Here is a 14,187-nt window from a genome sequence, read left to right as displayed (position 1 = left end):
AAAAGATAGTGAAAAATAAAAGAGCAGAACGCCATTTAACTTTCACCATGGAAACAGGAACGGAGAGCAATTATCTTATCCATAGAGGGATACCGAATCTGGGGACAACTGGCATTCTCTTAGCTCAAGATGTTGCCACAGTTTTAACAGAATATAACAGTGTCAATACTGTTAAAGCAATTTTGATTGATAATACCAGTGCAAATCAACCTGCCCTATTGTATATGGGCAGGAAGCAAGACATACACATTATTACAAAATCATTGTGACACCAAATTAGACCTTCATTTTCCTGAAAAGGAAATTACACAGAACAATTTAGTTCTATTATAACATAGTTTATATTACGTTCAATAAAAAATTAAAATACATGGTTCTCTAATTTGTATCCAGTTGTTATATTGTGTAATACATGTTCTCATGTCTTTTTCAAGTGTGAAATTTAAAAGACTTAGTCGTTAATGAGTCTTTTTTTACAATTTTTGTTTAATCAATGCAGTAAAAGTTAAGATATTTTGCTAGTTGTGATTCATAATTAAAATTATAATTTATGTATTTATTTTTCTTTCAATGTATTTCATATAAATATATCAATTTTAATTACATTTTTTTATAAAAATAGTAGAATTTTGAAGTCAGTTTCGTGTAAAATGTTATGAAAATTAAGGATTTCTCAGCATTTTCCGTCAGGATTTTAAAAATTAAATGCTCAATATTCCTTTCAAGATAGAAACCTAATTTTTAGTATGTGTTCTTTTTACATCAAATCCCAACTATCATCACCAGTGCCATCTTGATTTTCTGAAAAAAGTTGCAAATCAAACTGCCCTAGTGATCATATGCCAGCAGGAGGAGGGGGTGCACATGTAACTATATGTCCCCCAATGAGTGGGAGGGAGAAAAACGACTAATTATATGCCAGCAGAGGAGAGGTGACAAATTTTCCGACAGCCCAGGCGGCAAAAACTATCACTACGCCACTGTATAATACCAACATTTATTAAAAATAATGAAATTATTGAACAAAAATTTATTAAAAATAATGAAATTTTAGAACCAACATTTTTTTAAAATAAGTAAATTATAGAACGAACATTTATTAAAAATAAGAAAATTATAGAAACAACATTTATTAAAAATAATGAAATTATAGAACCATCATTTATTAAAAACAATGAAATTATAGAAAAAACATTTATTAAAAATAATGAAATTATAGAACCAACATTTATTAAAAATAATGAAATTATAGAACAAACATTTATTAAAAATAAGAAAATTATAGATCCAACATTTATTAAAAATAATGAAACTATAGAACGAACATTCATTCAAAATGATGCAATTATAGAATCAACATTTATTAAAAATAATGACATTAGCAAATCAACATTTATCAAAAATAATGAAATTAAAGAACATGCATTTATGAAAATTAATGAAATTAAAGAACCAACATTTACTAAAAATAATGACATTAAAGCATAAACATTTATTAAAAATAATGATATTAGAGAACCAACATTTATTAAAAATAATGAAATTATAGAAACAACATTTATTAAAAATAATGAAATAATAGAACCAACATTTATTAAAAATAATGATATTATAGAACCAACATTTATTAAAAATAATGAAATTATAGAACCAACATTTATTAAAAATAATGAGATAAAAGAACCAACCTTTATTAAAAATAATGAAATTATAGATCACACATTTATCAAAAATAATGAAATTATAGAACCAACATTAACTAAAATAAATGAAAATATAGAACCAACATATATTAAAAATTATGCAATTATTGAACCAAAGTTTATTAAAAATAATGAAATTATAGAAACAACATTTATTAAAAATAATGAAAGTCTAGAACCAACATTTATTAAAAATAATGAAATTATAAAACCAACAATTATTAAAAATAATGAAATTAAAAAACAACAATTTCTTAAAAATAATGAAATTATAGAAACAACATTTATTAAAAATAATGAAATTATAGAACCAACATTTATTAAAAATAATGAAATTATAGAACCAAGATTTATAAAAAATAATGAAATTTTTGAACCAACCTTTTCGGAAAATAATAAAATTATAGAACCAGTATATATTGAAAATAATGAAATTATAGAACCAAAATTTATAAAAAATAATGAAATTATAGAACCAACATTTTTGGACAATAATGAAATTATAGAACCAGCATTTATTGAAAATAATGAAATTATATAACCAATAGGTATTAAAAATAATGAAATTATAGAAGCAACATTTATTAAAAATAATGAAGTTATGGGCCAAACATTTTTAAAAATGATGAAATTGTAGAACCAACATTTATTTTAAATAATGAAATCATGGAACCAACATTTATTAAAAATAATTGAATTATAGAACCAACATTTATTAAAAATAATGATATTATATAACCAACATTTATTAAAAATAATGAAATTATAGAACTAACATTTATTAAAAATAATGAAATTATATAACCAAAATTTATTAAAACTAATGAAATTATAGAACCAACATTTATTAAAGATGAGAAAATTATAGAACCAACATTTATTAAAGATAATAAAATTATAGAACAAAGATTTATTAAAAATAATGAAATTACAGAACAAACATTTATTAAAAATAATGAAATTATAGAACCGAAATTTATAAATAATAATAAAATTACAGAACCAACATTTTTTGAAAATAATAAAATTATGGAACCAATATTTATTGAACATAATGAAATTATATAACCAATAGGTATTAAATAAAATGGAATTATAGAAGCAATATTTATTAAAAATAATGACATTATGGGCCAAAAATTTCTTAAAAATGATGAAATTATAGAACAAACATTTATTAAAAATAATGAAATAATAGAACCAACATTTATTAAAAATACTGACATTATAGAACCAACATTTATTAAAAATAATGCAATTAGAGAACAATCATTTATTAAAAATAATGAAATTATAAATCCAACATTTATAAAAATTATAGAACATACATTTATCAAAATTAATTAAATTATGGAACCAACATTTATTAAAATTATATTAAAAATAACGAAATCATAGATCCAACATTTATTAAAAATAATGAAATTATAGATCCAACATTTAGTAAAAATAATGAAAATTATAGTATCAACATTTATTAAAAATAATTAAATTATAGAACAAACATTTATTAAAATTAATGACATTATACAACCAACGTTGATCAAAATGATTAAATTCAAGAACAAACATTTATACAAAATAATGAATCAACATTTATTAAAAATAATGTGATTATAGTACCAACATTTAGATGAAATAATGAATTATAGACCCAACATTTGTTAAAAATAATGAAATTATAGAACCAACATTTATTAAACATAATCACATTATAGAAACAACATGTATAATGAAATTATAGAACCAACATTTATTACTAATAATAAAATTATAGAAGCAACACATATTAAAAATAATGAAATTATAGAACCAACATCTATAAAAAATAATTAAATTACAGGACAAACATCTATTAAAAATAAGAAAATTATAGAAGCAACATTTATTGAAAACAATGAAATTATAGAAACAACATTTATTAAAAATGATTAAATTAAAGAACCAACATTTATTAAAAAAAATGAAATTATAGAACCAACATTTATTACAAATTATGAAATTATAGAACCAACATTACTTAAAAATAATGGACCTTTTGAACCAATATTAATTAAATTATAATTTATTTGAAATAATAAAATTATAGAACCAACATCTGTTAAAAATAAGAAAATTATACAACCAACATTTATTAAAAATAATTAAATTATAGAATCAACATTTATTGAAAATAATGAAATCATAGAACCAACATTTATTTTAAAAAAATGAAATTATAGAACCAACAATATTAAAAATAATTAAATTATAGAACAAACATTAATTAATAATAAGAAGATTATAGGACTAACATTCATTGAAAATAATGAAAATATAGAACCACCCTTACTTAAACATAATGCAATATTAGAAGCAACATTTATTGAAAATAATGAACATATAGAACAACGATTACTTAAAAATAATGAAATTTTAGAACCAACATTTATTAGATTATAATTTATTAAAAATAATGAAATTATAGAACCAACATTTATTAAAAATAATGAGATACAAGAACCAACATTTATTAAAAATAATGAAATAATAGAACCAACATTTACTTAACATAATGAAAATATAGAACCAACATTTATTAAAAATTATGAAATTATGGACCCACAGTGTATTAAAAATAATTAAATTATAGAAACAACATTTATTAAAAATAATGAAATTCTACAACCAACATTTATTAAAAATAATGAAATTGTAAAACCAACTATTATTAAAAATAATGAAATTAAAAAACAAACATTTCTTAAAAATAATGAAATTATAGAACCCACATTTAGTAAAAATAATGAAATTATATAACCAACATTTATGAAAATTATGAAATTATAGAACCAACATTTATAAAAATTATGAAATTATAGAACCAACATTTATTAAAAATAATGAAATTATAGAACAAACATTTATTAAAAATAATTAAATTACAGAACCAACATTTATTAAAAATAATTAAATTATTGAACCAACATTTATTAAAAATAATTAAATAACAGAACCAACAGTTATTAAAAATAATGAAATTATAGGAGCAACATTTATTAATAACTAGCATTTTAGCCCAGTGTTGCCCGGGTGTTTGGAGATGTGTTTTGAGCAAAAAAATAAAAAATAAAAAGTGGAAGTAGGAAGACAAGGTCGGACCCCTACTGCAAAGGAGGAAAAGAACAGGTGAAAAAACATGACGTCTTTGCTGTTACGACCACTGCCAAACCGGCAGTGACGTAAGTTTCACTCAAGGCTAAACAATTGAAAGGAGAGAATGACTTTCGAAAATATCGGCGAAAAAAGTGCCGGCCCCCTGTAGGAAAGTGCCCAGTTGAAGGTGAAGTTACTAATGTTTTCAGCCAATTTTTTTATATTTGTCTTCTGAAAGGTCGATCTTCCAAACGATACTTATCTTGGTAAACCTGTCGCCTTTGTTGAAAGATTTCGGCAGACATGCAAACACACATGCATACATTTATGTATTGGTAACTAAACATTTTCAACTGAAACCGATTAAAAAGCTTGTTCTATCTCTGAATACCCTTCATGTCAAATTTCAAATGTTTAGATCAGAAATTGTCTGAGTAATTTTGTAGAGACTGCAGAGGTCCAATTTTTTTAACTTTGACCCCTATTATGACCGCTGAACATTTATTGTTTAGGGCTCAAAGTTAGATCCATGTCCAAGGAACCTATATCTAAAATTTCAAGTGTTTAGACCCAAAATTGGCAGAGGAGTTTGGTAGAGTTCTCAAAGGTCAAATCGTTCAAATAAACCAAATTTCTAGCCAAATTTCTGGCCGAAAACGAATTAAAATTTTTTCCAAAATCTCAGTACCCTGTATATCAAATTTAGAGTCTTTAGACTGAAAATTCACAGAGTTATTGCATCAGAAAATATATACAGACACACACAGACACACACACACATTCACTTTTATCAATATATAGCTAGATAATTAAATTATAGAACCAACATTTATTAAAAATAATGAAATTATAGAACCCAAATTTATTAAAAATAATCAAATGATAGAACAAGCATTTATTAAAATCTAAATTAAAAACAAACTATCATAATTTGTAAAAACAAGTTAATAGTTTTTTTTTTTTTTAATTTCTTTAATTCAATCTTATAATAATGAGCATTAGCTTACCGACCACATTGAACCAAACAACAGCAGCAGAGTTCACCACCACGGCAACAAACTGCACAGAATGCCTACAAATATATGCATCAGTAATATTTTTTATTAAATATTTTTATAAAAACCTGTACTAAAATTGACATATTTATGAATTATACTTTAAAGTTTCTAGTGACTATTTCATTGCAAATAGACACTATAGCATCAACAATAAAACGTTAAAATATTTATTTCAATTAAATAACTTTTGAAACTAAATTCTTTAACATTTCAGAAATATATTACTCCAATATTTCTCTCAATTGGGCGACACCTAATTAGAGCAAAATTTAGTCTTAGTACACAAGTTGTTGTCTCTAGAACCCCTTATCTAAAAGCAAACATTTTGACCATTTTGAAATTCAAAAACTGATCGCCTCTCTCTTTCTCACCAGCTACACATCCTGTCTACTCATTTTGTTAATATGTTTTCTGTCCTTGGAGAAATTCTTCTAGACTGAGACTATTTTAATTCTTGTTCCAATCCAGAGTGCAATATTTTGATAGGATCAATATACTAAATTTTCATTTCTAACAATGGTTTTTAATGTAGGGAAAATCAAGTACAACTGAGTGCCGAAATGGGTTATATCCATAACAACCTTGCTCCAGGTTTCTGGGAGATCAAACCTATCTGGCTTTCAATGCATTGGAGCTGGATCTATGGACTGGCATTCAATAAAATCCCCAACCACTGACTCTACTTCAGTTTCAGTTATTAGTGGACTTGCTAACTTAATAAAGTACCGTGTGCTTTCCACTAAACCGATGAATTATCTGTATCTGAGACACGTGCTCATGTTCAGTGGCCACAGCACACACAAGTTCTCTGGGTTCTGTCGTTTTACGGATCTCATTTAACCACCACTGTGGTACTCGAGTAAGTTGGTCAGCTCTGTTATTGTGAGACTTAACAAGCACTACATCGATTTTTAGTGCATCTTCCGAGGACAAATTTTAGAGCGTGGAGAGGCAATGCCTAATTAACATTTCTGAGGCTACTTTGGTGTGCACTCTCGTCTGTCTGGATAAGATGTCAGTTATCCACTGATATATACAGGCAGAGTCCATTCGTAGATGTATAGTTTTGGATTTTCACTGTAATGTAAGGTTGACGCCTTGCAGCACAGCATCAAGCTCAGCTAAATTTATGTTTGTCTTCATACACTGCTCTGAGCCAGCTTGCGTCCTCTCCTACGGAACCATTGCTTTCCACAACCACGCCTGTAGCAATGGAACTAGCGTCAACCCATACTTAACATCTTCTCCACAGACATACCAGTCACCTTTCACTGAATCATCCTGAGCTGCTCTCAAGCAAATGTCTTCGATCATCCGTGCTAGAATAGGGTCTCGTACTTCATAATCCCATCCAGTCATCATCACATTTGCTCTTCATTTTACAAATGCTGTTGTGACGTGTAACCTGCCACATACCAGGAAATGACCAGTCAGTTCCCCGCACATTGAAAATACAATTCGGTGAGTAAGTTTATCGGACACTGCTGGAAGGTCACTCGCACGCTGCCATTAAAATTTTACGGACACGTAATCCCAATACGTGGGAGCCCAGTCTCAGCTGTTTTCAGACCAAACTTCTCCAAATGTTCCTTGACATGAGTCGCAGAACACATACTTTCATTCACAAAAATGTTATCAATATACGAAGATGTAGCTGTATTTATAGTCTTATCCTGGCTGAGGACAGCATTGACAATCGCCCATATTATTACAGGGGCAACGTTAAGCCCAAATCCGAGGCGGGTGAGACAATATCGCTATCTCTTGATTTCTACTGTTTGGAACGGCGACAGAAATTTATCAACAGGTACTTGCAAATAGGCTTGGCATAGATCCAACACTGCAATGTTTGGTGCTTGTTGTCGCCATTCCCTAAATTTTTGTAAGCAAACATCCGCATTGGCCATAGGAATGTCCACATACTTATTTAGCTCCCGATAATCCATAATGGGCGGGACTTTCTGTTTGTTCACCTGTACAACAACCATGAGGGAAATTAGACCTTTATGGGGGCCAAGTTCGTCCTCAGGATATGGCAGCAGCCAACCATTATCAATCCACATCTGCAGTTCGCGATCATATTCCTCACATTGGGGCTGGATACTCAGCAAGTCTATTTCTCTCGTGTTAGAGCTGGATACTCTGCAAGTCTATTTTTCAACATAAGTAGAGGTTGATCGCCAGCCCATTTCCACGGTGTCGTCCACTTCCGAGTGTTCTGTTCATACTCTGCAGAGAAGTCAGGCTCAGTGATGGTGATAGCAGCAAAATTGGTCTTGCTTAAATGTGGGAAGGTCACTTCACCTTCATTAGACACAGCTACTCCTGCCAGTCGCTTGATTGCGTCCATCCTAAGCAATAAATCAAATTCCAGCAAGTATCCATTCACAATTAAGACTTCTATGCTAATGCTTTGTGTTGCACCAAGGTTCACTTGCACCATTTCTATTCCACAGCAGCTAAGTGTGCTTCCATCTGCTGTGAGCAGAGGGATCACTTTCCTCATCCATTCCTTGCAACACAACTTGCAAACCAGTGACTGTATGCATCCAGTATCCACTAGAGGTGTACGTGGCAATCCACTGATGTGAACAGTGATAACTGCCAATGCGCCATTTACACCGGTTAAGGGGATGATTGGCACTATATTCTCGTCACTGTTGCGAGCTGCATTTCAGTGAAAAAAGAAAAGGAACTGGAACAAATATTTGAAGGAGGACGTGTGACGGGTATAAAGAGAAGTATATTTTTATTATTGGGAAAGGAAGAAGCGGGAAGTAAAAAAAGGGATTATGGGATTACAACGTAAAAGGAGGGGTAATCATAAAAGGGTCCATCATAAGAGTTATTGTACTTACTTTCAACACCCCTACTTGCTCTCAGCATATTATTTATTATTTATTTATTTATTTTTTCTCTTTAAAAAAAGAAAGATATGTGAGAGAAGATTAGCATCAGTTTAGAGTCTGAATAAAAACTTTTCAAACTTACCCAGCTTCATCCGGGTTGGAGGTTTGATTATGATGTCGGTGATCATGTCTGCTGTGGGACAGTAAATTATTTGCATTTTGTTATTCAGAACTTGTCTGATAAAATGGTACTTAATGTCGATGTGTTTACATCTCTGCTGATGAATGGGGTCCTTAGAAAGCGCAATAGCGTTTTGACTGTCTCCGAATATTTTGATGTGGACGTGTTCTCGGTGTGAATCCATTTCCTCGAATAGTTGCACAATATATAGTCCCTCTTGGGTGGCCTTTGCCAGCGCTATGTACTCAGCGTCGCACGTGGATAGAGTGACAGTAGGTTGCCTTTTTGACTTCCAGGAAATAGGTGACCCATTCTAGATTGGGCTAAAGCAATATCCGGATGTACTGCATCTGTCTCGTTGATCAGACGCCCAATCGGCATCACTGTATGCGATTAGATGGATTGGGTGATTTGTTTTTGCGTAGAGCAGTTGGTGTCGTGCCATACCCTTTACGTATCTAAGTATGTGTTTAGCTGCCACCCAATACTTTTCTCGTGGCTTGGACAAATATTGCGACAATTTCCCAACAATATAACATAGGTCTGGTCGGGTGCAGACCATCAGGCAAATTAAACTCCCGACGACCTCACGATATTTCCTAAGGTCAACCATGTCACCCTCTTCGCCAGCTACATCCAATTTTTGCTTGCATAGGGTCGTCCTAGGTTTGCATTTGGGCATGTAAAACCTTTCCAATATTTTTGTTGCATATTTTTCTTGGTTCATCTGGATATAACCTTTGGTTATATTGAAGTCTATTCCGGGGAAATGGTACAGCTTTTCCAGGTCTTTCATTTTAAATTCCGATGTTAACGACTGTTTGGTGTCATTTAGTGAGTTGATGTTATCGGCAGCATTGATTAAATCATTGACCCATGAAACGATGATAATTTTTTCTTTGCCGTTGTGTCGCATATATAGACAATGGTCCACCTGATTTTGGGTAAAGATTTGGAGCATGGAGATACGCCATTTTTATGCCCGTTTTGTGTACTATTAGATTGTATTGGACAGCTATTTGCACTAACATGCGGATCGATGAGATATCAGCCGTCGGAGAAAAAGTCTCGGTGTAGTCTACTCCCTAAGTTTGGTTGTACCCTTTTGCGACAAACCTGGCCTTGTAATTAGGGGACCCGTCGGCGTTTTCTTTGATTTTATACACCCATCTACCGCTTAGTGTCGTTCTGCCTTTGGGTAAAGGTGTTAGATGGTATACATTATTTTCCTTTAGGGAGTCAATTTCTTCCCGCATCGCTTGGATCCAGTGGTGTGTCACTGGGGAAGTCACAGCTTCTCTGTAAGTGCAGGGTATGCCGTGTGAGGCCTTGTAGTAGTAGTCAGTGTCGATTAATGCCTGGCCACTCCCATCCTGAACTACTGCCACGTAGTCTTCTAGGTAGCTGGGCATTTTGTGCTTGCGTATCGAGTATCTTTGCATATAGCTAGTTTCTACTGTACACTCGGTTTGTTTGTCAGTAATTGGACCATTCAGGGTTCTCCCTTGACTTAAAATTTTTTATTAAGTTTCTTGGGGGAAACTTTGCGTCATTTGCTTGATGGGTGGGTTTGTGTTTGAGTGTGTTGGTTGTTGGCGTTGTTGGTGATTTTTACCAGTCTGTATTTACACACTTTCCCATTTTCTGGGTGGTAGATAAGATGTGCCGGGTTGTTTCTGTCGTATCCGATGAAGATTCCCCTCTGGCACCTTGGGTCTAGCTTTATTTTTATGTTGGAATAGGCATAGCAAGGCAAACCGAAAATGTGCATTCTTGATAAGTCCGATTTTCTCCCAGTTGTAATAGGGTGTCTGTTTCAGATGGTTATTGAAGCATCTGTGCCGCATAACTGCAGATGCCATATCTGCATAGCTCCACAGTGTTTTCAGTAAGCCACTTTCTATGATAAGGCATCTTGCAATTTCGAATAGAGTTTACCAGTTTCTTTTGGCCATTCTATTTTGATGAGGCGAGTATGGCGCTGAGGTCTCGTGTTTTATATTGTTATGGCAGAGTAGTTTTCCAAAGTTGTTTGACTTGAACTCCAAACCATTATCCGACCACACTATTTTTATTTTGCCGTATGGGGAAATACCTGCGAGAAATTTTTCAGTGGCAAGTGTGGCGTTACTTTTGTTTTTAATAAAATATACAAATACGGCACCAGAAAAGTCATCAGTGAAGGAGATGGCGTATTTGTTCCCATTTAAATCCGCTGGTTCTATGGAGCCGGCTAGGTCTGAATGTACTAAATGCAGAATATTTGTCGCTCTTTTATCGGGAGATTTATTTCTTTTCTGGGAAAATTTTCCTTTGATGCAGACGTTGCAGTTTTTGTTGTTTGCAGTCTTATTTTCATCCCTTCGACCACATCGGGTAGTTTTGTTATGTCATCGTAAATGCAATGGCCGAGTATTTTATGTCACGTGTGGATATCGTGGCATTGATGACAACGGTCTTCTGCATTTCCTTCCTCCATAGTTTTTAGGAAGTATAGTCTGTTGCGCACGTGTATTTTGAATTTTATTCCGTTTTTATGTTTTAGTATATTCCGATCTTTTTCAAAAATAACTGTTGCTCCGTTTTGGATCGCGGTTTTCACAGAAAATATATTATATGGATATGAAGGTATAAGTAGTGTCCCTTTTAAATTAGTCGGAATGGAGTTTCTGTTAGTTTTTAAAAGGCAAACTTCAGCATCTCCTCTTTTTAAGGCGAAGCCACTGGTTTCAGTTCCGTCTGCCAACTCCATGTAGTGGTTCTCAGAAAGGAATGTTAGGTCGAAATTCTTAAATTTCTTTGCGTCTGTTATAATGTGCGAAGTGTCCCCTGCATCGACTAGTAGGTTCGTATGCGGTATTAAGTTCCGGGTATAATAGTAGTCCTTCACTTTGAATGCGAAGGCATTTTCTTCGGTGTCAGCTGCTTTTTTCATTGTATCTTTTCGCTTATAACGGCAGAACTCCCTTTTATGGGTGTTACTTTTTCAGTAACTACACCACTGCTTCACTGTTTGTGTTTGTTGTTGGGACATTCTTTCGATAAATGTCTTTTTCTGACGCATGTGAAGCACGATATTTCACATTCGTCATGGTGGTGAGGGCTCTCCATCGTATTCTCTGAAAAAGACGATGTCAATTTCATCACTTCGTCACTTGTTGACTGGATGTTATGTTTCAATGTTTCGTCAAAACCATGGAGTTCTGTTTTAAATTCCAGGAATGTTATTTCTTTGTTGCTGTGTGTCACATAAATCGAAAAAAGGTCGTAGCAGCTTGGTAGTCCTTTTAATATTATGGCAGTAATTAGGGCATTGTCAACTGCTTGCCCGGCATTTCTCAGAGCTGTTAAAATTGTCTCAGTCTTATCACGTATTCTGTGATGCTTTCGTCTCCTTTCTTTTTGAGAGATGTGAGTTGGGTGTACAAGGAGATTACTCTTGGTTTTCCTTAGCTTGCGCAGTGTTCGCATAATATTTTGAGAGCTTTTCTCCCATTATTTGTAGCTTCTCTCATTATTAAGGATAAACTTTTGTCGTCCAGAAACTGTACAAGTTCGGCGTAAGCATCTTCATTTCTCTCAATGTTGCCTCCATCTTTATTAGGGTGTATACCTAAAATGGTGTCTTTTAGGCTGAGCATGCGCAAATGTCATAAAAATTTTGTCTCCCAAATTTTGTATTTGGTTTCATCTCCATCAAATAAAAGTCTGTTCCATCGGCTTCCATTATCTCTCCTGGGCACATAACCTGTTGCGAGTTGCGTTTCAGTGAAAAGAGAAAAGGAACTGGAACAACTATTTGAAGGAGGACACGAATACGTGTGTGACGGGTATAAAGGGAAGTATATTTTTATTATTGGGACAGGAAGAGGAAGAGGGGAGTAAAAAAAGGGATTATGGGATTATAATGTAAAAGGGAGGTAATTATAAAAAGGGTACATGATAAGAGTTATCATACTTACTTTCAACAGCCACCTTGCTCGTTTCCCAGACAAAATCTAGCAATGTGCCCTCGCTGCTTACATCGGTAACACGTGATAGGTTGTCGATGCTTGACACTAACATCTCTTCTCCTCACATTATCCAGTAGGCAATCGCTTGCTCTATGATTGAGTCCATTACACTTGTAACACTGCTGGAAGTCTCCATCTCCTTAGTTGAAATTTGTGTTGACCGTGCAGCTAATGCAGCTTGCTGTGGAATTCCTGCGCAGTTCTTTAAAATGGCATGAGCGCGTGCCAGTGTACGAGCCTTTTTCAAGTCTCACACAAAACACACATTCATATTTCAAGCTGTCATATACATACGCGCACACAAACATACGCGCCCACGTCCACACAGGTACACATATTCACGTTCGCGTACATACACTCACATTCACGTATATATACACACACGCTTACGTATACACATGTACTCACACACGCGAACACGAACACACACATGGACGACGTCACTTCCGCTTTCTAAGGAAATACACATGCGCAAAAGACACTCCAGAAGCGAGTATAAAACATGGAGATAGGCTGTTTCTAATCCTCTCTTCAGGACCAACTCTCAACGAGAGAGGTTGGGCTAACAAGCCGCCGCCGTTTCGGCGCGCGCACGCGCACCTCACGCCCACTTCCTACTATGTATGGGGCACGAGCTAATGACTGTATGTATACATTCTCCCTCTTTCTCTCTCCATCTACTACTGGCCACTAAGAACACCTTCGCGTAGCTGACTACTAACTGATGACAACTCTAATATCCTCTTCCTTGCCTACATGCTGGATTCTCATTTCCACTACAACACTCACCTCAATTCCCACGCGCGAACAAACAATAATGACCCAAACTTGAGATGAAAACACATTTCCTTTTCTTGCTATAACAGCAGTCCTGCAACGGACATTGGTTACATACGCACGGACATGTTATAACTAAAATGTTCATTTCTTTCAACAGCAAATAAACGACGTTTATCTTATCCATTACTTGAGTCTTTGTTTCCTTCAATTCCATTCGTTCCATTATTCTTTTGTAACGGGATTGGGGTATTTATATATCCTAGTCCCCTACACCAGCACGTGTGATAGATCTAGGTTTTCCATCTGGGAGGATGCTCGTAACAAGTCTTCCGCATGCTCTGGCAATCCAGCAATGAATGCACATTGAAGGCATTGATCCGATACGCTACCAAACAGGACTTCAAGCCTGCTTAGTTTTGCCAAAAATACATTGACTGTTTAACCTGGTTGGAGGCAGCGTGCTGCAAA

The 14,187-nt window shown here is 33.4% G+C and overlaps 1 protein-coding gene across 3 annotated transcripts in view; it reads right to left on the bottom strand.

Moving 5' to 3' along the window:
* The window catches only part of LOC145292012 (DNA (cytosine-5)-methyltransferase 3B-like), a 667,010-nt gene that overhangs the window by 201,368 nt on the left and 451,455 nt on the right, over window positions 1-14,187 (bottom strand). For all 3 annotated transcript variants that reach the window (XM_080138008.1, XM_080138009.1, XM_080138010.1), the window contains one exon: window positions 5,846-5,910. In XM_080138008.1, the coding sequence (XP_079994134.1) occupies window positions 5,846-5,910 (65 nt within the window). The remainder of the gene's footprint in view (window positions 1-5,845; window positions 5,911-14,187) is intronic.

The sequence above is a fragment of the Euprymna scolopes genome, chromosome 13, assembly GCF_053919585.1.
Source record: "Euprymna scolopes isolate OS-2025 chromosome 13, ASM5391958v1, whole genome shotgun sequence".
Lineage (NCBI taxonomy): Eukaryota > Metazoa > Mollusca > Cephalopoda > Sepiida > Sepiolidae > Euprymna > Euprymna scolopes.
Note: the sequence above shows the minus strand (reverse complement) of the source record. Positions and strands in the feature narration are given on the sequence as shown.